Source organism: Morus notabilis, unplaced genomic scaffold, assembly GCF_000414095.1.
Source record: "Morus notabilis unplaced genomic scaffold, ASM41409v2 Scaffold1662, whole genome shotgun sequence".
Lineage (NCBI taxonomy): Eukaryota > Viridiplantae > Streptophyta > Magnoliopsida > Rosales > Moraceae > Morus > Morus notabilis.
In genome coordinates this window covers 11,095-38,900 of record NW_010364184.1, presented here as the reverse complement: position 1 = coordinate 38,900, position 27,806 = coordinate 11,095, and the positions used below count along the sequence as shown (strand labels likewise).

Genomic DNA, 27,806 nt, shown 5'->3' with positions numbered 1-27,806 from the left:
GAAGAAGTTTGATGGGGAGAGAGCAGGAAGTTTGAGGGAGATAGTGATGAAGTTTGAGAGAGAGAGTTTTTAGGAGAAAGTTTAGACTGGAGAATGAGTCTTATTAGGAATTGAAGATTGTATCCAAAATTAAATTTGTTTTAATTTTTTCCCGTTAAAAAATTTCCTAATTTCGTGGGGAAGTTTGTTATTTTTTTTTAAATTATTTTACTTTAAAAAACAATTTCCCGATGCATTAGCACATTAGGAAGTTTTTGAAAATTACATATCTCAAATTTCAAAAAACTTCCCGACGCGATATGGTGTCACAAATTCAATTCTCAAAAACTTCTTGACGCCTACATAGCGTTGGAAAATTAACTCCTAATTCTCAAAAAACTTCCCGGCGTTGTATGATGTAATTCTAAAAACTTTTCAACGCCTACATAGCGTCGGAAAATTATATTCCAAATCTCAAAAAACTTCCCACGCTGCAAATTTAATTCCCAAAACTTCCCAACGCATACATAGCATTGGAAAATTAACTCCCAATTCTCAAAAAACTTTCCGACGCTACATGGGATCGCAAACTTAATTCTTAAAAACTTCTCGACTTTCTAGTCAATAAAATCTGCCCCGTGAGGGACCAAACAAACTTACTGACGCTAATTTTTTAAAATAGTGTTGATAAATGTGAATATTTCTGACGAAATAAAAGCATCAAGAATTATTAGCGTTGATTAATACATCTTTTCTTGTAGTGACGTTTGAAAATAATGATTAATGTGTTTTTACTGTGTTTTTTGGTGTGTATGTGTGTGTGTGTGTGTGTGTGTATTCCTTAGATTTGTTGGTCTAAGAAAATTTTGGGATATGCATGGTGTTTGGATATAACCAAACTAGTTTTTTGTGATCATCCTTATTTGTTGTCTTTTTTTTTTTTATCTCGTATTTAGAAAAAGATGTTGTTTAGCCATAAAATGTTTAATTTCTTGTCAACTAAAGAGGTAAGGAAGATCATGAAACGCAAAGACAGTGATCCCGCTGAAAAGGGTATAACGTACAACGCTACAAATCTGTGTTTTTTCTCAATTTCTTGTGTGAATTGTATTCTTTTAATCTTTTTTATGAGTTTTCTCCTTTTAGGCCATATGATAGCCTTGGAAGCCTTAAGAGCCTCTCTTTTCAATGAATATCTTTCACCCGGAGCCGGAGGTGCAAATAGAACTCCGGCGCAGCGCCAAATATGCGCCCGAGCTGCGGCTCTCGCCTTCAATTTTGTGATTGCCATTGGTATCATTTTCATGAACAAATTGGTCCGTACATAAAACCTAATTTCCATTTTTTTTGTTGTTGCTAATACTCTAGCCATTTTTTTTCATCAATATTGAACTAAGAAGTGAAAGTTTATCATTATTCACTTTTATTTTATTTTTGTTTCTTCAGGTGCTTAAAAATGTTGGATTCCAGCTTCCTATATTATTATTCACTTTATGTTGGATTCCAGTTTCTTTCCCCAAGGGCCCTAAGATTGCAATCACACCAATTGTTCTGACAGAGTAAAAAACTCTCACATAAAGTCACATATCAACTCGAATTAAAAACTCGAATCAACGAATTAAACGGACCCTAAGATTGCAGTCACACCATCAATTGTTATGGTAGAGTTTGTTTGGTATATCTCTTCAGCATTGGTTTTTATCAGATGTCTAAGGCCCCGTTCATTTTACCGATTTGAGTTTTGTTACAGTAAAAAGTTTTCAGAAACAGTCACATCAAATTATTTTATTACAGTAAAAGGCTCTCACATAAAGTCACATCTCAACTCGAATTAACGAACTAAATGAGCTCTAAGATTGCAGTCACACCATTATGCAGTTAGTTGGCTGTTAATGGCTGTTCTAAAAGCTCTTTCTATTTTGCCTGCATCTCCACCAAAATCAACATTTTCATTCAGTTTATTAGCACTGGGATTCACCATGTCCTTAACTACCGGCCTTGCTAATGTCAGCCTCAAGTATAGTAGGTGAGATTTATTATTTCTCTATTTAAATTTAAAGCAATTCGTGAGGTGTCAAAATTTAATTAGAGTGATAACTAATAAAATAAAAAAATGGGACAATAGCTATCGACTCTTTCCGTGATATATCTTCAATTTGATCACATCATGGGAGCTGCAATTAATAATATATAGGAACTCTTACAATATATAAGAGCTGTATTTTTTCATTAACAATAAATCTGTTATTTTAACCGTTGTATTAACTTTTTAACGGTTTGATTTACAAGTATTCATGTTGAATATTTAACAAGTATGACGCAGAAGTACTTTTACTCATAAGTCAAATTATTAAAAAATTAATATAACGATAAAAATAACAGTGCTTACCGGTAGGATAAAAATATAATTCCTAGCATAAATGTTTTCTTAATTAATTTCATTGAATAAAATAATTATATCATAGGAGTTTGAAACTATGAGCTTAATTAAATATGTTGGTGTAAGAACAAAGTTTCTTTCCCCCAAGGTATTGAAATTACTTATCTTTTTTTCTCTTCTTTCAGAAAGCCTCTCAATGTTCATATAGAATTTGTATGTGCTGTATAAATGCCAGGCCTTAATAAAATTTACGCATCTTAATTTAGGGAGAAAAAAAAAATGATCTCATGGATGTTTCAACTAGTTGTATAAAACGTGAAGACATTTATATATCTAAGCTTCCTTAGTTAATTACAGTGTTTTCGGCATATGTGCTTCTAAACTTTTCGCAGTTTGACCACATTTCAGAAAATTGATGAACTTATCTTTAAAGTATATATCTAAATTTTTACCACTTATTCTTAATTAATACTTTTTTAATTAATATAATTATTTAATTAAAAATATATTAATTGAGAAAATTGATGAACTTATCTTTAAAGTATATATCTAAATTTTTACTACTTATTCTTAATTAATACTTTTTTAATTAATATAATTATTTAATTAAAAAAATATTAATTAAAAATATAAAGTAAAAATTCAAACTCATAGAAAATTTGTCTATTTTCCCTCATAGGACTATCAATCCGTTGTCGCCCAGCCCCTATGAGCCCAAAGGAATAAAAATGGGTCAGCCCAGAGAAGGAAATGAGAGGTCTGATCCGGCCAGACCACCTTGCATTTTTTAAGAAAAAATGAAAACAAATCTATAATTATAATTAATAAAATAATATAAGAAAAATAGAGAATTTATTGATGTATAATCTGGACTTTTACCTTTTATTTTTGATAAATATCATTTTATTAGTATAATTATGTGAGTAAAAAAGTATTAAGAATAAAAAATAAAAATTATGATCTATACATTTTTAAAGAGTATTTATCAAAATTACTTGTTATATAATTATATATAATTGTATATACTTAAAAAAAAACCAATGGGTCAACTCAAGTCTTTCGGCCAGGTTAAGCACCGGACAAAAAAGACAAGTCCCGTCTATTTACCCCATTCAAATTTAACAGCTTTAAATATTATGATTTGAGAAATATCTTTTCCACAATTTAATCCTTAAATTTTCAAGAGTAGTAAATAACTCCAATCATTAACACGACCCGAATTTTGAACTACTTAACTGGTTGGGGATTTCCCATTAAAATTTTCGTGATCTTGCACTCTTTTGCTTAAAAAAGAAATTATTATCTTTTTACTCCCCGAATTAGTTAAAATAAACCTCAAAATTTAATCCCCTAAAATATTAGAATCAATTGCTATGTACAGACATAAAATTCATGGATCAAATTGCGAAAAAAAAAAAAATCAAGAAAGAAAGTTTCAAACCATCTGAAGTTCAGAAGATGCCGGTGCTAAAAAGCCTAAATTATTATATAACCGTGCATTTGTAGACAAAGTTTACAAACTTTTTAAATGATCATCTTTTTTTTTTATTTTTCAGCCAAGAAGATATGCAAATCTGATATATATATATATTTATATATACAGGGTCCGTTTTGTTTGTTAATTCAAATTTTTAATTTGAATTGAGATTTGATTTTATGTGAGAGTTTTTTACTGTAATAAAAAAGTTAAATGTGACTGTTTTTGAGACTTTTTTACTGTAACAAAATTTGAATCGGTGAAATGAACGAAATCATATATATTCTAAAATTATCTCTCATGTTGTGGCACTTACAGTGGTATCCCTAGGAGTTGCTGTGGCCACTGTAACTGATTTGCAATTCCACCCTTTTGGTGAGTGTGTGGCATTGTCATGGATAATTCCAAGCGCAGTGACCAAGATCTTCTGGTGCAGTCTTCAACAGCAGGAAAGATTGGCCTGCTTTAGCGTACGTGACAACACATTTTAAAATTGTTTTTCTGCATGAATTCTTGAGTTATTAAAAAAAAATTTGTTTTTCCTGGCTGGATGTTCTCAGAGATGACAATATTCTTTACGGGGACGGAGCAGTGAGGATCTGCACTAAAAGAGGCGGGGTACCGGGGAAGCAATTCTCATCCTGCCTCCACTCTGATATATATATATATATATATATATATATATTATGTATTTTATATATACAATATAAAATATACTAAGATTTGATTTACATATGTTTATTATAATGTAGTTTGTTTTGTGTGACTTTTGATTTTAGTTTAAATTTATAGTGAATTTCTACTTTATTTTTATTCAAAATTACTATTAGAAATGTATTTAGAAATGTATTCGAATTTCTACATATTTAGAAATGTATTCGAAATTACTATTAGAAATGTATTCGAAATTACTATTCGAATTTCTACATATTTAGAAATGTATAATTATAGTAAAAGGAGAAGGGGGCAGGTATGAGGAAGATCCTCTAATGGGGAATCCCAACTTTGCACTCGTTTTGTCATGTTTAGAATTAATTCCGTTTTTATTTTTCACGTTTTTTGAGAAAGAAAAATAAAAACGTTTACAAAACGGAGTTTGGTGCAATAAAGACAAAAATAAAAATAAATTTTTTTTTAGTTTAGTGTAAAATGAGAGAGAAATGAAAAATGACTTTTAGTCATTTTTCATTTTTTGTTTTCGTTTTCTCCTCTCTCGAGCAAAGAGAGAGCGAGAGAAAGAGGTTTTTTTTATACCGAAAACAATCTCTTGATAAAACTACTAAATGTATTTTCAAAAATGATTTTTATCTGAGATTGAAAACGTTTTCATTTTCATTTTCATATAAAAAATAAAATTATTTTGAAACGAGTTCTAAACGCGCTTGTTTGTTCTTTTTAAGCGGAGATGAGGATGGTTTAGGGGCGGAGATATTATGTTCTTAAGTTATTTGATACTATAGTTGTTCCATTGAGCAGGCTAATGTGGAAGACTACACCAATCACCTTGTTATTTCTGGTGGCATCAATGCCTTGGTTAGACCCTCCCGGTGTCTTCTCCATCAACTGGAATTTTGTTAACACAACCGCCATTTTCGTATCTGCTTTTCTTGGTTTCTTGCTTCAGTGGTCAGGTGCCTTAGCACTTGGGTATGCATATAAATTTCCTTCTTTCTTGTTTCTTGCTAATTTGATTATTAATTCAGTGATTAACGACTTAATTCATCGCGTCTTTTGATGTTATAAAAGAGTTGGGGTTAAGGAAAATAGGTTTTCCATTTTCTCAACCCTTTTTCTTAATTCCTTCTAGGGCTAATTTCAGAGAAGGGTTTCAAACTCAGTCAAAAGAATCGTTAAAATTAATGCTTGCCATATCTCACGATACTTATAAACTTGATCATTATGCATTGCACAACAAGCTTAATCATCTTAAAACAATTCTAGATATTGCTAGCAACTTTTTTCTGTAATAATGATCAGTGACTGAGTCAGAAATTTTTTCAATAATAGGGGTATTATCAAAATAATTAGACTACTAGGCTTTTATTGAATGAAAATATAATTTAGTTATTAACAGGGGCATGTTGATATACTACAATTTTTCTCACCACTAATATTTTCTTTGTCAAAACTAATTGTTGGGGAGATACCACATGCGAAACTAGCCCAATATGCTTCAGGAGTCCAACTTGACCCAAAAAATTAACCTATTAGGTCTTGGGTCCTTCTATGTATATAAATCACTTCATATTTTTATCAACTTTTCATGCGGGACAACACATATATACATTTTTCTCAACAATCTCCCCCTCATCTGTGTGTTCACCGAGCTCCCCCTCGAATTAATGTTTCAAGTAACTAACACATCCAAGCATCACACTCCAAACGGGAGCCAACTCAAGCATGGGAAAGAGAGACGAAACCATACGAGTCCACCAAATGCTCCACCATCCGTGCACCTGCGGGAATACCAACTCTCCAGAGGAGGTAAAACTGTAACCGAGTGTGATCGTTTGATCCATACGAACCATCGGCTCTGATACCACTTGTTGGGGAGACACCACATGCGAAACTGACCCAACACACTTTAGGAGCGCAACTTGACCCAAAAGGTTAACCGATTAGGTCTTGGATCTTTCTATGTATATAAACCACTTCACATTCTCATCCACTTTCTATGTAGGACAACACACACATATACTTTTCTCAACACTTATACAGGGCAACATCTGCCATTACTCATGTTGTTCTTGGGCAGTTCAAAACATGTGCTGTTCTTCTAGGAAGCTACTATCTGTTTGGTTCAAATCCAGGCACTACAAGTATTTGTGGGGCATTTGCTGCTATTGCCGGTAATATGTATGTCTACACTTAACCTCAATTTGAAGCAGCAGTCAACAAAAGTAGAGCCTTGAGAAAGGTTCATCTTCACCATAACCTAAACAGCTTATTAGAAACTAAGCGACGCATTATCGTCTGAGCGGAAAATTATGGCGGAAAATCTTATTAATTAGTGCTAAAATTTAATTCATTTGTTTGATTGTTTTGTGTTTATATCTACAACATGAATAGCATGGTTTCAATGTATATTTTTTGGACTATAGAGCTTCTTCAACACGAATATTTGTTTGATTATTAAGTGAAGGACTAATGGCCTACAAATTGTGTTATAGACCTTTATTACTGCTAAATCATCATGTCACTCGTAATAAATGTTCAAAGTTTTTTTTTTTTTTTTTTTTTTTTTTTTTAACAGGCACCATATTTATTGAACACTCAAAAAAAGAAATTTGGTCTAGCTTTTTACGTTAAAATTTTGTAGTAAATTATGAGTTGAATGTGTTACGTCGAAGATTCTCTGATATTGAGTGAGCTGGTGTCTATTTCAGCTTTCAATCTCTAAAACCTCTAATGTGGTGTCAATGAGCAGTGACGGAGTTAACCTTCAACCTTAATGAGAGTGTAATGGTACACTAATTATTTAATATGAATTGTAAATATGAAGGTGTGAATATGATATAATACAAAATATGATGTATACCTTTTATTTGACCTTAAAGTGTAGGATATAAAGATAAAAAAAAACCCACCATAAAGAGCTCACATACATACATATATATATATATATATATCCTAAAAGCATATTAAAAAAGCTCATAAGTTAAAGAAGTAAGTATTTGTTTATGGAAAAAATATGAAAATTAAAAAATTAAAAAATTTAATGGGGGTGTACATGAAAATTTTAAATCTCAGTGGGGGCAAAATTGAAAAGTTTAAATTTTTAAAGGGTTAAATTTTATTTTAAAAAAAATCAGTGGGGGCCAGTCCTGAATAGATCGGTCACTGCCAATGAGTTTAACCTTATTGTCCTCATCTCCAATGAGTAAATTATAGACTTTATCCTCCAAAAGTACAGTGTTCAAGATTTTTACTATTTATTCTTGATAAATTTTCTTTTGATCAATATTATTTTTAAAATAAATAGTGTTAATTAAGAATACATGGTAAAAATTTAAGATTCATACAATTTAAGAATATTTGTCTCATTTTTCTTATTGTCCTTTGATCCTCGTCTAAACTTTCTTTTAATTTTGCAAATTTCATATAATTTTTAGTTTTTTTTTTCCCAATAAAGCCATTTTGGCTTAGTTTCCCATCGTCGTCTATGTCTCTTGTAAGTTCGGATGCTTGATGTAATGAAATGAGGACTTTCTGGTGAATGAAAATAAGTTTTCACTAATTTTTTCAAGCGAATAAACGAGAGTTTGATGCCTATCAACGAGAGTTTGATGTCTATGTTTCTTGTATAAAAGGTTTTTGATAGAATAGGTAGTTTTTCTTAATTAACTCAGTATAAGGAATATGATGTTGTCAAATAATTGTTATGTGATAATCACCAAACATTAAGACCAAATGACATGAACTTACCGGCACTAAAAAAATGATTTGAACTTAAACTTACCCTTAATTTGTTGTCTTATGAATTTTTGTTCCTGGCCTAGCTGAGCTTTGCTCTTGAACTTCTCCACAATGTGGATCACTAGTTCCTCAATTTCGCTATTTTTAATGTGTTTTTCCTAATTAAGGTCGAAGAAATAATTTCATGTTAAAAATGCTTGTTTCCTTGTTTGCCGCTTAACTATTCCCTTTTTGTTGACAGTTTGTATATTTAACAGGAAATATTAAAAATGACAATGGGGAACTTAGGGCGCGCGTTTGGAACTCGTTCCAAAATTATTTTATTTTTTGTATGAAAATGAAAACGTTTTTAATCTCAGACAGAAATCATTTTTAAAAATGCGTTTGGTAGTTTTATTAAGAGATTATTTTCAGTATAAAAAAATTCATTAATATCTCTCTTTTTCTCTCTCTGCTTGAGAGAGGAGAAAACGAAAACAAAAAATGAAAAATGACTAAAAGTCATTTTTCATTTCTCTCTCATTTTACACTAAACTAAAAAATCATTTTTATTCCGTTTTTTTGTCTTTATTGTGCCAAACGCCGTTTTGAAAACGTTTTCATATTTTCTTTCTCAAAAAACGTGAAAAATAAAAACGGAATCAATTCCAAACACGGCCAATGTCTTTGGATTTAAATTTTAGAGACAAAAATTATTTACGTTAATTGTGTTAAGGGTAACCGATAATAATATTAATATAATCATCTACTTATGAGGAAATTGACCCACACTATTTAACGGCTTAACCTTTTAAAATGGAAGCTCAAGTCCTTAGAAGGTCTAAATTTCTATCATGGTATTAGAGTTAAACCAACTCAAATGAGTGGCTCAATCAGTCCAATATAAAATTGATGACTCTAAAAAGAGCAGTATCTTGCAGGAATATTGAGCTACCCCATTTAACAGATTATGGAACCTCAAATCCTTAAAAAGTCTGAATTTCCATCAAATGGTTAGTTTAGAAATCAGCCCTAAAATACATCCGAGGAAGAAAGTGGTCCATTTATGGCGTATGGGACCTCTGTATAAAAAGCCTTGGAACTGTTTAACAGCCATAAACCATATTGTTGCCGATAATGAATGTGGAAACTCTTTTGTTAACAATTTAGGGAGCATGGAAAGGTGGGAATTACATAAGTGGTCCATTAATAGTATTGGGACCACATAGAATATTAAGGATAATAGTTAAGAGAATTCAAGGTTTAAGAAACTAGCAATAGAATACAATTTTGAACTGTTACATATATCATTCATCAAGACTTTTTTGAAACCGAACCAATAAGATTAATGTATACCTATAATTTATGTGGACTCATTTGGAAAGTGTATTTGAGATATAATTTGGGTTTTGATTTAAATTCTTTGTGAGAAAACTATTGCCGAAATTTTTTTTTATTCAAATTCTCTGTAAGAGGATGTAGCATAATCAAAATTTAGATTTTAATACATGTACTAAACAACCCCTATATGTCCTACTAATAAGGTATTTTTCTCACACCCTAATATAAAACATTTTCAAGACTTATTTATTTATTTATTATTGTGTCCTTGTTTTCATAGTGTTGTCATTTGGCATGCTAGCATATATCTACAACACATATCTACATCAATATCCATAAAATGGAAATTTGATTAAGTTTATCTTTTCATTATATTAATTTTAGAATTAAATGAGGTCGGTGATTGTATTGTTTATTCAAATTTGATTGATAAAAAGTTGATATCATTTCAGATTCTGTCCTCTCTTGAAATTTTGTAGATTTTATGCAAAATTTTGTTGGAAATAAAGCGAAACAAGGGACATAATAAAGAAGAGAGAGAGAGAGTAACAGCTAGAAAGGTGGATTTTTCTTTTCTTTTAGTATAGTAATAGAGATTAAGAATGATTTAATTAAACTAATTAGTAATAATAATAATAATATAATATGAGTGGATACATAGCTGTATTCCAAGAAGCCGAACTGTTTAACAGTTAAAATAATATTTGTTACGAAGCAGTGGTTTTGTGTGATATCACGACCACTTCCTCATTTTAGGTAAGGATAATAAATGGTTCGCTTAATTCGCCGATTCGAATTTTTAATTCGAGTTGATATGTGATTTTATGTGAGAGTTTTTTATTGTAGTAGAAAAGTTAAATTAAACTGTTTTTAAGAACTTTTTACTTAACAAAACTCAAATTTTAAACTCGAATCGGTAAAATGAACGAGGCCAAAATTTCTTTTGTCTTTCTTTAACAATTTATACCAATAGAAGTTTCAATGGCTACAAATTTCTTCAGTTGAACAAACTCTAAACAAGGACCAAACTTTCATATAGTAATTGACCAAGAACTTTTAGGAACATCCAAAAGAATGGTCTTTCTTTACTTCAGTTTAGTGTCAATTTGCATATTTTTTATATTTCAATAGAGAAATCATATCGATATATATATATATATATATATATATATTCTTATCTTTCAACAATTGGTGGCTACTGTTGTGTTCAGCAAATTAAATTCTCTCCCTGATTCTCTTTGCTTACTTCATACTTTCTTCTTTTTTTAATCTGATTATTGGATATATTTATATGATCTTTACTAGTAAATTTAGAATATAGTCTTTTATCTATTTGTTCGGTGGTTTATAATATTATTAACCTTTCTTATTATCTCATCATCGTAATTTTTTTTATAAGAAACTATAGGCGCTTCCAGTTTTCTCCCTATTTTATATATTGGGTTATTTCACATAGTTTTAGTTAGAATTTGAAATTTCAAGGGGGTAAAAGATGGCTTTTCTCCATATCCACTTTAAGCAACATTAGACCCCCTTTTCCTTTCTTCTTACTCATAGTATGAATGACTTCCTGAGTGAGAATTGTGTTCTTTTGCCACAATCTTGTAGACAAAATTGCATAGGCTGATGGGTCTAAAGTCATTCGTTGATGAAGGGAGCTCTATCTTTGGAATGAGAACAATATAAGACTCTGTTCATTTTCTCGATTTGAGTTTAAAATTTGAGTTTTATTACAGTAAAAAATTCTCAGAAATAATCACATTTAATTTTTTTACTAAAGTAAAAAGCTCGCACATAAAGTTACATCTCAACTCAAATTAAAAACTCGAATCAGCGAATTAAACTGACCTTAAATATTTGAGAAGTTGTCGGGAAGCTGGCCATGGAGGAAGAAAATTCTCATGTAATCAATTACATCCTTTTGGATTATATCCCAATAATGTTTGTAGAAGAAACCAGGGAAGCCGTCCGACCCGGGGGGCTATCTAAGGATCCATGTTCCAAACCATTTTCCTAATTTCCTCTCCCGACGGAATCGCTGAAAGCTCTTCATTTTTCTCTTGACTAATTACTGAGTGGATTAGATCCTCCAAATGGCTGAGGCAACTAGAATTCTCTGAAGAGAAAAGGCGCTGGAATTTATCAATGAAGGCATTTTTAATTTCTTCTCGTGAGTCATAAAGATTCCCCATTTCATCTTTGACCCGGCTAATCCAATTTCGTCGCCGCCTAACCACTGTAGATACACGGAAGAAGCACGTGCTGCGGTCCCCATCACTGAGCTAGCTAATCTTTAGGCGCGTTTAGAATTCGTTCTAAAATGATTTTATTTTTTTGTATGAAAATAGAAATGAAATCATTTTTAATCTCGGACAAAAATTATTTTTAAAAATGTATTTGATAGTTTTATAGAGAGATTCTTTTCAATATAAAAAAACTCATTAAAGTCTTTCTTTGCTCGAGAGAGGAGAAAACGAAAATAAAAATTTAAAAAACGACTAAAAGTTATTTTTTATTTATCTCTCATTTTACACTAAAATAAAAAATTATTTTTATTTCCGTTTTTTATCTTTAATTGTGACAAACGTCGATTTAAAATTATTTTCATTTTTTTCTCGAAAAATGTGAAAAATAAAACAATATCAATTCTAAACACGGTATTTGATTTCTGCTTTCATAAAATCTCTTTATGGCACAGAAGCTCATCCAATTTACCCTTTTCTGACTCAAGACGAAATAGGTCTTCATCCGAAGATCCATGTTGTTCCTTGCCAATGTTGGTTTGGATGGTCCCAAAATGCTCCTTATTCCAAGTACGAAGGTCTTCTCCAGTGCGTCTCGGCCGGGCTAGGAATTGATGAGGTTGGCCATTCCGATGGATTGAATGCCAAGCTTTCATCACTACCAATCTGCTCATACTATGTCTAGTCCAGGCAACCGACGTTGAATCACCGACGTTTATACCCCAAATTGTAGTGGTGTAATCAGTGGCGGAGCCACTTGAAGATAAGTGGAGGCAGCCGCCCACACTCAAATTTTTTTTAAAAAAATATTATCTTTAAAAATTTTAAAATTTTACATTTAAGTCTCCATTGAAATAATATATGTCCCTATTAAAATAAATATATTTTTTTATATGCTCTCATTAAGATAATTTGTTAAAAAAAATTTAGTGTACGCCTTTACTGAAGTGAAATGCTGACTCCGTCACTGAGTGTAATTACGTAGCCTTTTGTTTCTTCTTCCATGGAGATTGCTACTTGTTCCCAATGTCACACTCCATTTCGTATTCTGTTATCATTTATTAGTTGGCAAATTCCCAAAATTTCTTGCCGCAACATAATGAATTTGAGGGTGGATAGATTAGAGATATTTAATTGTATTCTTTTATGGGTCGAATAATATTCTATTTCTCCTTTCTTTCTAATTCTATATAACCCCCACTTCATTAGTTGAATTAGTTATTATTGTATTTTTTTTAAAATTGCAAAATAAGGAACCCTAACTATCTATTTCTGTTTCTTCCATTTTTCATTGGATAATTTCAAATAATAATAATAATAATAAACTTGCTACTAGTTCTTTCAACCATTTGATTAATTTTAACTATCTAGTCTAAAAGTTAGAGTTCTTTTTTTATCTATATTATTTTTAACGTGTACACTTAAACATTAATTAAATTTACTAAAATTTAGTCAAAAGGCTAAAAGAATTCTCTCTCTAGACGGGGGTATAATAAAGTAAGTACGTAGAATTTTCCAATTCACAAACGGCTTGGCCCCTAAGTATGCAATCATGCAGGATGACTTTGTCATGCTAATAATTCTGGTAGCTTTGAGAAACTATTAATTTTAATTATATTCATTTGTTTGTTTATATTGTTTTAATTGGCAATTCCTCCTTATCCGATTGCATTTCTCTTTTCTCTTTCTCCCTTTTGCGATGAATGAGAAAGAAGCATGCAGACAAAATCGACACAATACGTAAAAACAAAAGTTAATCTATATTTTAATATAAAACCATATAGTCATCTTCAATATCCATAGTAATTTGTCGGATTAGAACATCACATGAAAATTTAAATGGTATAATTCTATCAGATATGACAAAAAATTTAATTCTGATATTATCCTAGAAAAAAATATAATTCTGAAAATCATAGAAAATTGCATTATATGATGTCCCGTCATAAAGGTTTTTTTTTTCTTTTCCGGATATTCACGGATTATTCTCACTAATGTCTTTAAATTTTAGTGTCATTTTTAATTTGTCTTCAACTTTAAAAACTCTCATTTTATTCTTTAAATTTTAAATTATTTTCACTTAATCCCTTTTATTGAAATTTTTATTGACAACAAATAGAAAAAAAGAGACTAAATAGTCACATGGTCTTTTGATTTCAATTTCAATTTCAATAAAAAATTAAAGAAATAAAAACTACGTGATCACGTTTAATTATTATTTTTTCTATCTAATTTTAAAGAAATTCATATGAAAAGACTTGAGTGTGACTAAGAAAAATGCTAAATGGAGACTCTTTCTATACTTGTGACATATGTCACAATATTTTTCCCAGCAAACCTCCTTAATAACAAGTCATTTCGTTTTAAATTATTTACAATTGTGCCATCAAAACTCATTCTCGTCATAGATTTTTTTTTTTTAATAATTGTCATAGATCCAATTATCCAGAGAGTTTTATCTATGGGTAAAAACTCCTTTTCTTCTCTCTCTCTTTCTCTGTCTCAACAGAGAATATCAACAAAACGAAAAAGAATCCTTTAAAAAATAAAATAAACAAAAAAAAACCAAGGAGACAGATTTACCCATTAAAAACAATCATATTTTGCCATCTCTGTACTTCTTCTGCAATAACGTTTTTGACAGCAACATTAACCACGAAATCTATTTTTGTTGATTTATTAAATCAGAAGATATGACGGGTTTAACTTTTATTTGGTATACAAAGACGTATATAAAATTCTTATTAAAGGAGTTTATTGGGGAAAATCGTGATGTCACAAGTATAGAATCTGTAAAAAAGTCTGTAATTAGCATTCTTAATTTAAGATTTAGAAGATAAAATGAGAGTTTTAAAAATTTAGAAAATAACTCTAAAATTTAAGGGGCTCCAACAAGATTAACTCAAATTTTCCGTCAAAAGAATATATGAAGAAGAAAAAACTTTATTACCCTGGCAAGTGACAAGTAAATTTGGCCTCGGTGCCTATACTTTTCTTTTACACATGACTATTGTAATTATTAATTGCTTCAAAAAAAGTATTCTTAATTTATAGTTGATAACAATTACTTAATCAAAATTACAAAAATTTTCCAAATAATGGGGGCATTGGCTGCATTCTCATATATTGATCAATTTATTAAATTTTTTAATAAAGATGTTATTATCCTTTAAATAGAACGCATACAACAACTACAAATATGATAAAAATATCAAAATAGAGTCACGTGGATTTTTCAATCTGTTCTTTGTGGTCATCTTGGCCAGCTTATCATTGACAATCTTGTTGTACCACTTGAAACTTTGGTCTTTTTTTTTTTAGTTTTTATTTTAATGTAATAAAGGCGATATTAATTTTGTCTTTTTTACGTCTTTGTGTGTTTTTGCAGTGTTTATGTATGTTTCGTTCTGTAATAACAAAAGAAGACACTTCACTCTTCTATCGTGTTGGCCGGTCAAGTCTAATAGGTTACATGGTATTATAAGTGACTCTAGTGTTTTGAGTATTTTGTTTTCAGTTAACTTGACTTATCCATCGACTATAATGGTTTTCTTGAAAAAGCCTTTGTCAAGTTCGATATTTGCATGTCGAGTTGGATTTCTATTGTTGGATCTCAACATGTGTGTTCGTCTATGCGATTCATATGATTTACTGAGGGATTTGGTCATTATTCGAGGTCGGATACCTTTTGTATTCTTGGTCATTATTCGAGTTCAAATACCTTTGTATTCTTTAGTTATTTGCGTCTGGTTTACTATCTATGTATGTCTTTTGGAATGATACTTTCTCTTTCAAAAAAATAAGAAACAACCATTATGATAAACATTAGCATCAAACTAATTTTTGTGATGGAAGAATAAGAGAATTTCATTATGTATCTTTTTTTTTTCTTTCCAATTAGCATGCACGTAAGCCGTAAAGGAGATAAAATCGAGTTCTACTATAAATAAAGCTCAGTTTTCATTTTCAAAAAAAAAAAGAAAAGAAAAAAATTCGATAACGAATGTATATTGTCAATGTCAACTTTCGTCTGGTCAAAAATAGATTTGCCTCTTAGAAGCTACAAATAAGATAAAAAGCCATATGGAAAGACACTAGGGATGTTTGATTGGAGGATTCAAACCATAATTTGAATCATGATTTATGATTCGCTACAATATTTTCTCTCACAAAAAATACACGTAAATTAAAAATGGTTATAATCACATGATTCTAATCCATGAACCAAATGTCTCCTAAAACAAAGTACAATCATCTAGATCGAGATTACAGTTAAAACTATGAAAGAGATAAAATAAAAATCCAGAAAATGATTTTCTAGATTCTTAAAGGTAGAACATCAATCGATGTTTTAGATGAGGAGGACAAAAAAAAGAATAAAAAAAAGAAAAAGATTGAGACTCTACGCTCAAAATTTCAACAAAAGTTTTTAGTTTCCAATGTATTATATGCTTTAAAATTATTATATGGTTTTATTTGTTAAACGTCAAAAGTAATAATATCCAAGAAAGGAATAGATCATAGAAGCTGTTTTACTTTGAAAAATAAAAATAATAAAACAAATGCCAAATAGTGGCATTCAATAGCACATAAACTATTAAAAAAACAGAAGCGAAGAAAAGAAAGATAAATATCATCAATGTTGATCATAATCACCACTTTTTTTTTTTTAATATGTTAGAGATCGAGTATAAGATTGTGTAAAATTATATATTTTAACAAGTGAATTCGACTGTTAATATATGAACTTGCAATTGGCTAAAAGGGTGAAATGATAATCAGTTAATCACCATTAATAATATATGTAGAATTATGCATTAAGATATGAAAAAAAAAAAACCACCTTACAAAGTCATCAAATCACAACAAAATTATATTAGATTAAGAAAGATATATGATTTAAAATTTTAACGAAACTTGATAATAATACGACGATCAAAACTGTTTACCGTATACAAATCTGTTCTCATCACTAAATTTTTTTATTTTAAATTTAATCCTCCCGATAATATATACAGCATTATGAAAAAAAAAAAAAAAAAAGCAACAAACGATTTAAAAGCGTTCTGAAAGATCAATTTAAAAAAAAAAAAAAAAACGTTTTGAAAGTTAACGGTCAGTAGACAGTAAAATGGAGACTGACAAGTATCACGTTGGACGACAACAAACGGTTTACTTTTTTCCGCTCAGTTTTGTAGCTTTTGCAGTTCTTGAATTCGTTAAGGCTCTGTTTGGTTAGAGAGATTGAGAGTAAAAAGGATATAAAGAGTTAAAAGAATAAAGAGTAAGAAAGAAGTCATCAAATCACAACAAAATTATATTAGATTAAGAAAGATATATGATTTAAAATTTTAACGAAACTTGATAATAATACGACGATCAAAACTGTTTACCGTATACAAATCTGTTCTCATCACTAAATTTTTTTATTTTAAATTTAATCCTCCCGATAATATATACAGCATTATGAAAAAAAAAAAAAAAAAAGCAACAAACGATTTAAAAGCGTTCTGAAAGATCAATTCAAAAAAAAAAAAAGCGTTTTGAAAGTTAACGGTCAGTAGACAGTAAAACGGAGACTGACAAGTATCACGTTGGACGACAACAAACGGTTTACTTTTTTCCGCTCAGTTTTGTAGCTTTTGCAGTTCTTGAATTCGTTAAGGCTCTGTTTGGTTAGAGAGATTGAGAGTAAAAAGGATATAAAGAGTTAAAAGAATAAAGAGTAAGAAAGATAGAGAATATTATAGTAATCATTTAGGGGTTGTTTTGTTAGGAGATTCGTACCCCGATTCGAATCATGGTTCATGGTTCGCTACAGTGTTTTTTCTCATAAAAAATACACGTAAATAAAAAATGGTTCTAATCTTATAATTCTAATCCATGAATCAAACGTCTCTTTATTTTGTCTGGTTAGATGGAAGGAGAATTAAAAAAAATAGATGATAATTATTTATTTAATTATTAAATTGTCAATTTTATTATTTTTAATAAAAGGTGAAAATATAATTTTTATTTAAATTTAGGTGAATTAGTTAGATCCTTCCATCAATAGATCTAAAATAGTGGACACGGGAGAGACTCTCTCCCTCTCCATCTCCTCTCCCTCTTCTTCTCCTTTTCACCAAATAAGGGATTCATCCTCTCCCTCCACCACTCTCCCTCCATCCCTCTCCCTCCCTCCAGCCAAACATACCCTAAAAAAATGCCTTTTGTATCATGTTGCTGTGGTCCCCGTTAAAATGTGTGCAACACACCATTCTCAAACTTCACCCACACTCTCAAATACCATTTCCATCTCAATTCTCCAACTCCAATATTTATTTCAAAGGAGATTTACATTTTTATACACTGTGTTTTGAGTTTATTAAAAAATTATACCTTTAATTTTTAATTTTATAAAATGTATATCTTTAAATTAAATTTAATATTTAAATTTATACATTTTCACAATCACCTATCGATTTTAAGCATAAAATACCTAAAGTACTCTTTAAATAAAAATGGAAAAAAGTAAGAAATAAACTAAAAATAAACTTTAAACTTATGATTTTAATCTTAAAAAATCCAAAATGCCAATGAAATGGGGTTTTTTTGTGTATTTAATTTTTAATTTTTAGTTTTTTTAGTGTTGAAAAGTTTTAGTTTTATTTTCTCTCTTTTTCTTAAGGATAGTTTAGTCATTTTAAAAGTCAAAATCAATTATTGACCGAGATAAGTGATAGATTTGTATATTAAATCAAATTTGAAGGTATACATTTGATGAGTGTTACGTACACAAATGAGCAATATTACACGAGATATAAAAAAAGTTACATTTATTGGACTGATCCGGGTGTCAGATTTAAGATAATTCCTATTTATTTTTGTTTTAATATTTTATTAACATATTTTTATCTTTTTCTAATTCCTACTGACGAGATTTGAACTCTAATATTTTATTTGATAAGAGGGAAAAAAATAACAAGAGAAGTGTAGATAACTTAAGTGAAAAAAGAAATAGAAAAGTATATTGAGTGCTAGGTTATTTATCTTGTTTGGGTATACATAATAAGGCTTAACCAAAGATTAAATAGTAATTATATATAAAGATGAATACACTGAATGTTTTAACCAATTTTCTCTAGAAGAACCGATATAACACTTAATTTTTAATTTGAACTTTGCACTTTTGCATTAAAGATTTACGCTTAATCTAAATCTGCAACTGCAATTTTTAATTAGTACAGGAAACAAAAATACTATTAAGTATTTCATGCGTTTGATCAAAATATCGCATTTGTCATTTTTATTATAAAAATCGAAAGGGCGTAGTTTTAAATTGTAAGATTTTCAACATTTGTTGTAATATTGTCAAATAAATGTAACTTTTTTTATTCGAGTTGAGATGTAACTTTATGTGAGAACTTTTTACTGTAACAAAAAAGTTAAGTGTGACTGTTTCTAAGAGGTTTTTTACTGTAACAAAACTCGAATTGATGAAATGAACGAGCCTCAGTACATTTTCAAGATGAGTAAAGATAGTCCACTTTAGATCTAATTCAACAATCGGAATTTATATTTGGTCTATTCAGATCTCATTATGATTGTGATAATCTATTTAGATATATTTATTTTGTGTGTTTGTGTGTGATTTAATCTCATATCTTTAACTTTCGATTGTTAGATTTGAAGATCATAAGGAGACGAAGATTGACCTAGACAATAAGTTAATTATTATATCAATCAAAATAACCTACAATACAGGAGGATTTCTTTCTGAAAGAATTGAAAGTATTTTGTATAAAGCTCAATTTTATCTCTTTCATTAAGTTACGCACACATCAGTGAAAAAGAAGGCACAAAGAAATCCTCCATGCTCTAATAGAATCAATAATTTAACTGTCTGTTTAATTACGAACAATTATTATTAGTTGTATCAATATTATATATTTATGTAAGATATATAATCATAGGTATAGGTTAAAGGTCGGCGGCCGTATAATACGTCAAATACATTTTTTTTTCTTTTGTATAGAATGATTAGTAAAAATACATTAGACATTTATTGGACTAACACTACCATCACACTGAAAATATTTCATTTAATTGAATAGAATTGAAGGTTTTCTTAAAATAAATTATATTGATATCAAAATATTTTTCATACCTTACAAGTTTTAAATTAAATTAAAAAATAAAAAGAAAGAAAAAACATTGAATTGAACACTTAGCTTAAAAATGATTATTATCATGATGCCTCCTGAATTTTAAAGTCATTCTCAGTTTATTTTTTAAACTTTAAAAATTCTCACTTTGTCCCATAAACTTTAAATTTATCCCATTTAAGCCCTTTTATAAGAATTTATGTTAAAATTAGATGAAAAAAATAGAGGGATAAGTCATGTAATTTTTATTTGTTTCTTTTTAACATAAATCTAAAGCCACGTGATTACGCTATTCTCTTTTTTCTATTTGTTTTTAACAGAAATTACAATAAAACAAGTTAAGTATGAATAATTTAAAATCTAAAAGATAAAATGTGAGTTTTTAAAGTTAAAAAAACAAATGAAAAATAACTCTAAAATTTAAGGTGTGTTTGGTTATAGTGGTGGAATGGTAATGGTAATATGAATGATAATAATAATGGAATATAATGGAAAAGAAAGATAATTCATTTATTTGATTAAGATTTTACAAATACGATAGAAATAAATATGAGTATTTTTATTTGGATAAAATTAACCCCGTCTCTCTCACTCCTAAGGCCAGATAAACCCAGAGCGATAATGGCTCGACACCCCCCCTCCCCTCCTCTTTTTTTTCCTTTTCAATTTTCTTCTTCTCTCCACAACCATGAAATACCCATAAGATGACCTCATCGAGTGGAGGCGAGAGAATTTCTTTTTACTCCTTGTTTTACTTCTTTTTTGTTGGTGTCATGTGTACCTTTCTATGAAGCTTTTTTTTTCTTTTTTTTTTCCAATCCAAAAAAGATCGTCTATGCTTCTCACGATGACAACAATGTTTGAGATTTATGGTAGTCAACAATCTGATGGGTTTTTGGGATTTTTATGTTCATGAGATTTCTGGTTGTTTAGTTCATGAATTTGAAATGAAGACAACTTTTTGGGGTTTTCCATTTTGGTTGACTAGAATCTTGGATTATGTGAGAGGATGGGGTGGGTTTCATCGGCCTAGACGTAAGCAGATTTGTGTGAGAGTGGAGGAGGATGATTTGTTCGTGGGCGGCGTTGGGCAGAGGTAGTTTGGGTATGGGATGACGACGGAGAAGTATAACTCGAGTTCACCAGAACAATGAATGCGTTGAATCTGGGTCGAAGAAGGATAATAGGGCAGAGGGAGGTGGTGGGTCTTGGTTAAAGATGATGGTGATGGATCTTGGTTGAAAATGACGGTGAAAAAAACAAAGATATAATAGGAAAAAGAGATAAATCTTGATTGGAATCGCCATTCATACCATCTGAGGGAAGAATGACAATTCCATTAAAATGGAAGAAAAGTCAATGGTCATTCCATAAGTCTTTTCTTTCCTTTTTCATTCATTTCCCCAATCAAAAACACCCTCAGGGTGCGTTTGGTTACAGTGGAAGAATGATAATGGGAAAATGAATGAGAATGAAATGGAAAAGAAAGTTGTTTCATTTGTTTGATTGTAATTTTAAGAATTCTCTGGAATGGAACATGAATATTTTCATGTTGACAAACTTACCCTTATGCTATATATAACACTAATATTTTATCTATCAATATAATATATAAAATGTAATATAATATAATAAATTTATTATTATATAATTATGATATATAATATAACAATATTATTAAAATTGTTAATATAATTATAATATTATAATATATAAAATGTAATATAATATAATAAAATTATTATTATATAATTATGATATATAATATAACAATATTATTAAAATTGTTAATATAATTATAATATTATAATATATAAAATGTAATATAATATAATAAAATTATTATTATATAATTATGATATATAATATAACAATATTATTAAAATTGTTAATATAATTATAATATTATAATATATAAAATGTAATATAATATAATAAAATTATTATTATATAATTATGATATATAATATAACAATATTATTAAAATTGTTAATATAATTATAATATTATAATATATAAAATGTAATATAATATAATAAAATTATTATTATATAATTATGATATATAATATAACAATATTATTAAAATTGTTAATATAATTATAATATTATAATATATAAAATGTAATATAATATAATAAAATTATTATTATATAATTATGATATATAATATAACAATATTATATAACTACTATATAATATATTTTAATTATATTATAATATTGAAGGGTAATTATAAAAAAAAATAAAAAAAGAACTTAAAATGACTATTTCTCTCATATGAGAAATGAATAATGATTCACTCAAAATAGATGAATAACCATTCCTTTTGAATGATTATTCATTTCTTATAAATTTAACCAAACATTAAATTAAAATTTTATTCTATTCTATTATATTTCTTTCCACCCAACCAAACACGCCCTAAAAGCTACCAATGATAATAGCTTAAAAAAAAAAAAAAAACACACGTCAATACAAACAACATTGCTCAACTCTCGGTTTCTCTCTCTCCTCTCTCTCTCTCTCTCTCTCTCTGTCACAGCGTGATTTGCTCAAGCCTTTCTCTCACTTCACTCCCGACATCTTCAATTTTCCGCCATCGCCGCTCACATTAGCCCACGTGGCGACTCCCCTTTTCTCTCTCTCTTTGTCTTGGAGCTCCAAAAAACTTTTTTTCACTCAGAAAAATATCTCTTTTGTGCTATGTCGGAAAGCAAAATAAATAAATAAATAAATACAATAAAATTTATTTGTCCTGTACCCTGTTTTCCCCAAACGGTAGTTTAACTTAAAAATGTAAAAAATAAAAAGAAGACTCTCTATTTGGATTTCCACTGGGCTTGAGTTCTTTCTTCTCCATTCTTACTGTTCTTCTCCATTTTCACTGTTCTTCTTCTTCTTCTCTCTTTACTCTTTCTCTCTCTTCTTTCTAGCTTCCATTCTCCATTATAGCTGGGTTTTTAGAAGCAAAAAAGAAAAAGAGAGAAAAAAACCCAGAAAGTGATTTTTTTTGGGGTTAATAAGCAATAAAAAGTGATTTAGAGTGGGGAGAGAGTGAAAGGGAATGCTTTTGTAGATGTACAATGTTTCATTTCTTAATAAGGAAAGATGTTAGGAAGATTCTCAAGCGCAAAGACAGTGATGCCGGTGAAAGAGGTACTGTTATTATTATAACTCATTAACATTATTTACTTCTTTTTTTTTTTCGTTTTTTTTGTTTTCAAGTTCGTATTTTTTTTGTTCATTTGGATTTGTGGGTATTTTGTTTCACAAGCTTAATTCATCATTTGGGTTATCTGAGTTTGTGGTTGTTTTGTTGCACAAGCTTAATCCATCATTTTGTTTTGGTAGAAAGCTTAATACATCATTTGGGTCATTTCGGTTTTGTGCATAACTTTTGTTGCACAAGCTTAATTAATTCACAATGTGAGGTTTTCTTGGGTATTTTCATTTTCTTTAGCTATGAAGATTTCCCTGTTTTTGTTGATCTGGGTCTGAAAGATGCCTTAAGATGATTAAGAGTCAAAAACAGTTTTTAGTTAATTCGTATTTTTTTTTGGGCGATCTCTATTGCTTTTGAATGGTTTGAAAATTAGTTTGTTTGAACTTTTTATGAAGTTTATACATTTTGTATGAGCAATATCTGTTTAGAATTTGAAGGAACCTTGCCTTTTTGTTTGATATTTGCAAATTTTTTTTATACAACACGGAATTGAACCGCATCCCCCAAACCCAAAACCCCAGGGCCACTAGACCAAGAGGTCAACTTTTTTTTTTTTTAAGCTCCAAAAAGCTAATTTTTTGTTGGTTTCATTTGATCAAATTTAATTATTAATCATTGGTTGTGCAGATATTTATATACGGAATTTGTAGGTATTAGGCTCTCTTATCTTTGTTCTTTCTTTGTAAAGTACTACCCCTTTTATCCTTTTAAAGTTAAACGTTTTTTCTGACGTAGTTTTGACAATGGATCAATCCTATTTTACCTAAAAGTGAATTTCAAGATGATAATAACTCTTGGAGCTAAATATATAAGCCGTTCTGCTGACTATGGTAGCTATAATTTTAAATATACTTTGATCTAGTGTAATTTCTCTAGTTGACCTTTTCAAATTCTTTCATGTTCTCATAATATAATGAAGTGGCAATCTATTTATGATTATAGATTATTAAAATGATTCTTGCAAATATTGACCTCAGTTTCCTCATCACATGATTCACCACATGATTCGCCTTTCTACTTTGGTCCTTACAGGAAGAGCTCTCGAAGACTTACGAGCCTCACTCTTCAATGAGCTTCGCTCATTGGAAGGTGCAAGACGCCAGCAGCAACGATTATGTGGTCCTGCTGCCGCTCTTACCTTCAATTTTGTGGTTGCTGTTGGCATTATTTTCATGAATAAATTGGTTTGTAACCTAAACTACATCTCGCTTAATCGAAAAATGGTGGCTTGCCAGTTGGTCATTTGCTCGGTTTTATTTGTTTCTTCAGGTGCTTAAGAATGTTGGATTCCAGTTTCCTATACTCCTCACATTCATTCATTATGTTGTAAGCTGGCTATTGATGGCAGTCCTAAATGCATTTTCTATTCTCCCTGCCTCTCCCTCAAAGCCGACCCGTTCATCTACTTTGTTTGCTCTTGGTTTTGTTATGGCTCTGTCTACTGGCCTTGCTAATGTTAGCTTAAAGTATAATAGGTGCGATTTTTTCATTTCTATTTTCATTGATGAAATATCTCACTTTGGTATGCTGAAATTAACATATGTGTGCAATTGTACGTGCATCTTCAGCGTTGGTTTTTATCAGATGTCTAAGATTGCAGTCACCCCATCAATTGTTCTGGCCGAATTTTTGTTGTATAAAAAGAAAGTTTCTTTCTCCAAGGTATTTGCTTCTATCTCACCACACTTTTTTCTTTTCGTCCCTTTTTTTGTTTTTCTGTGTTTTTTTTGTGCGTATAACTGCTTCTGTCAATGTCTCTATTGATTGTGTCTTTTGTTAAACTATTGCTTAATCTCTGTCATGCTTCAACTATTTGTGAACCTAAAGAAATATGCTTTATCTGAGAAAACAAAACTTTCATATTCCTACGAGATTTGGTGACCTGGAATGGAAGAAGTTCAAGTTGAGTTGTTTACATGTTTTGTAAACACACTGAAACATATACTTAATGGAAACTCTAGACTTTATAAACATAAATGCCTAGAAGTTTTACCTGAATCATTAAAGCACTTTCCTCGTGTATCAATTTTTGAATTTTCTATTGTTCCTTTGGTTATGATGCTAAAGTAATCCTTTGAACATAAGGTCATGGTTATATTTAAGTTCACTTAGTTATAAATCTTGTTTCCCTTGTTATGGTTTTCGTTTTACGCTGTTAACGAGCAGCTATGTGCTACCAATAATGAAATGGCATTTCTTCTTCTTTTGTATATTGAGTCATTACCTTTAAATCTTTCAGGTTCTAGCACTTACAGTAGTATCTATAGGTGTCGCTGTTGCGACGGTAACAGATCTACAGTTCCATCTTTTTGGCGCTTGTGTAGCATTAGCATGGATAGTGCCGAGTGCGGTCAACAAGATCCTCTGGTCCAGTTTACAACAGCAGGAGAACTGGACGGCTTTAGCGTATGCATTTCACATAATAACCTTTTCTCTAGTTATTAATGCTAAAGTTATTTAGAAGTATTATTAATGCGGATATCCTAACACTAGTTGTGGTTTCTGTTTTCTAATTAAGATGAATTGTTGGACAGGCTAATGTGGAAGACAACACCAATCACCTTGTTTTTCCTGGTTGCGTTAATACCTTGGTTAGACCCGCCCGGTGTCCTCTCCTTTAATTGGAACTTAATTAACACATCGGCGATTGTCACGTCAGCCTTTCTTGGTTTCTTGCTTCAGTGGTCAGGCGCTTTGGCACTTGGGTATGTGTGTTTATGTACATTCTATTGGATCAAGCTTGTATAACATCTTTTAAAATTGTTCTATATAATCAAGTTCAGATCTATGAAGTTTTTCAGTCACACTTGCAATTTGGCGTGGCATGTTTTACCGTCTTGGAACATTTTGACATATTGTTACTTGTTAGTACCTATTATCTAAGTAGTCTGAAGATTTCATGGTTGCAACAGTTGTTGCTAATCTTCCGTCAATCAATGATGACCGGAAGTTTCTTTTCATGTATCCCATATTCGATTTAAATTTTTTTCCCCAAAAAGAATATCATGCTAAATCCTATGTTGGACGGTTGTTTGATTCTCATTTCCTCCCTAGTTCTTAATTTCTTCTGTCAATGTTACAGGGCTACATCTGCAGTCTCCCACGTTGTTCTTGGCCAGTTCAAAACGTGCGTCATTCTTCTCGGAAACTATTACCTCTTTGGTTCCAATCCTGGCACAACAAGCATCTGTGGCGCATTTACAGCTATTGCTGGTATGACTGTCTACACTTACCTCAATTTAAAGCAGCAGTCGACCAAAGCATCGTCTCGACAAGCCTCTTCGCTGCCAAAGTCTAAGCTTAGTAAAGAAAACAGTGGTGCCCATGATGGGAACTACGGTAGAGAATCTGTCTAAAACCATTGTTTGGTCTCGGGCGTGAGAAAATAAAAACTAAAATCACTAACTTGGAGCAATGTTTCACTTAATTGTTTTTAGACTAAAATTTTCTAATCTAATTATGAAATTAGTGCCCTATATATTTGTGTCAATACCACAATGAATTGAGCATTGTAGATTCTGTGGAGGGCCTAAGTTTTTATTTTATTAATTGACACTGAATTGAGCATTGTACATATGAACTTAGGCATTGCATTTAATTGTTGCGTATAATATTTGCTTCTGATCTTTCTTTCCAGTTTAACCCTTTGGTATTTTGGAAGAGTAAGCTGATGTAACTTGTAAGCAGATTCTATGTAGTTATTGTTGTTTCTAGGCTCATGTACAACTGAAATTTTATAGTTTACTATGAAGGAACAGGTTCTATTTAGATTCTCCGTAAAAATTTTCTGATACTAGTTTTCGATTTGCGAGAGTGGATGACATCTAAAGGCTTGTTTCTTAGCCGGCCGATCGATTTCTATATAATGCATACAGCTCTGGTTGGTGGTTGGGCCGGTTCGATAGTTCTATGTGAATTAGCTGTTTTCGATCCCGGACATCTAAAGGCTTGTTTCTTAGCCGGCCGATCGATTTCTATATAATGCTATAATGCATACAGCTCTGGTTGGTGGTTGGGCCGGTTCGATAGTTTTATGTGAATTAGCTGTTTTCGATCCCTTTGACGCTGTTCTTGATCTAAACGGTTGATTCTGAACATCGTTTGCAAAGGAACCAGATATTTGACTGTTGATGGGGACTTAACCCAACACCTTATTCACTGCAAGCTGGTTATTTCGACTCCAAATTAGTATTCTCAAGTAAATTTAACTACATTTGTTGATAAAATATCCATATGCATTCAAAAATGAAAAGAAAACTATCTCACAACTCCAAAGGTCAACTGGAAACTTCTTATTTGTTGTTTGCCCCAGAAATAGCCTCTGAAAGTCTTTTAACCAAACAAAAATATCCTCAAAACTGTCACAAAGAACTTCTTGATCTTTGACAAGTCCATTTCTGTAAAAATCAAAAGTTGCACAAAACAATAGTGGATGTTCTTATGACAACCTTAATTCTGAATAAAGCTTATGATCATTTGAAAGCAACAAAAGTATTAGACCTTGTCTTTGGGGACAAACTAGAGAGGAGTAGAAAAACATAGAAAATCTTAGTACCAAGGCAATACGTAAAATGGGAATTCTAAATTCTGAAGTCAACTAGTATACCAATTACATAGTA

The 27,806-nt window shown here is 30.4% G+C and overlaps 1 protein-coding gene and 1 pseudogene across 1 annotated transcript; both read left to right on the top strand.

Moving 5' to 3' along the window:
• Nucleotides 1-959: 959 nt before the first annotated feature.
• LOC21385977 lies at nt 960-6,775 on the top strand (annotated as a pseudogene).
• Nucleotides 6,776-22,787: 16,012 nt separating this feature from the next.
• LOC21385975 (nucleotide-sugar uncharacterized transporter 1) lies at nt 22,788-26,767 on the top strand. The gene is made up of 7 exons (XM_024170646.1): nt 22,788-23,120; nt 24,220-24,371; nt 24,457-24,662; nt 24,756-24,849; nt 25,427-25,593; nt 25,722-25,892; nt 26,270-26,767. Exons 1-7 carry the CDS (start codon nt 23,048-23,050, stop codon nt 26,541-26,543), a joined length of 1,137 nt encoding a protein of 378 aa, XP_024026414.1. The 5' UTR covers nt 22,788-23,047; the 3' UTR covers nt 26,544-26,767.
• The last annotated feature ends 1,039 nt before the right edge of the window (nt 26,768-27,806 follow it).

Bases quoted from the DNA above. Each gene is read 5' to 3' on its own strand.
- LOC21385975 (XM_024170646.1), top strand. From the start codon at position 23,048: ATGTTTCATTTCTTAATAAGGAAAGATGTTAGGAAGATTCTCAAGCGC. The intron at 24,663-24,755 runs GTGCGATTTTTT...GTGCATCTTCAG, and splicing joins GTTAGCTTAAAGTATAATAG to CGTTGGTTTTTATCAGATGT. The intron at 24,850-25,426 runs GTATTTGCTTCT...TAAATCTTTCAG, and splicing joins AGAAAGTTTCTTTCTCCAAG to GTTCTAGCACTTACAGTAGT.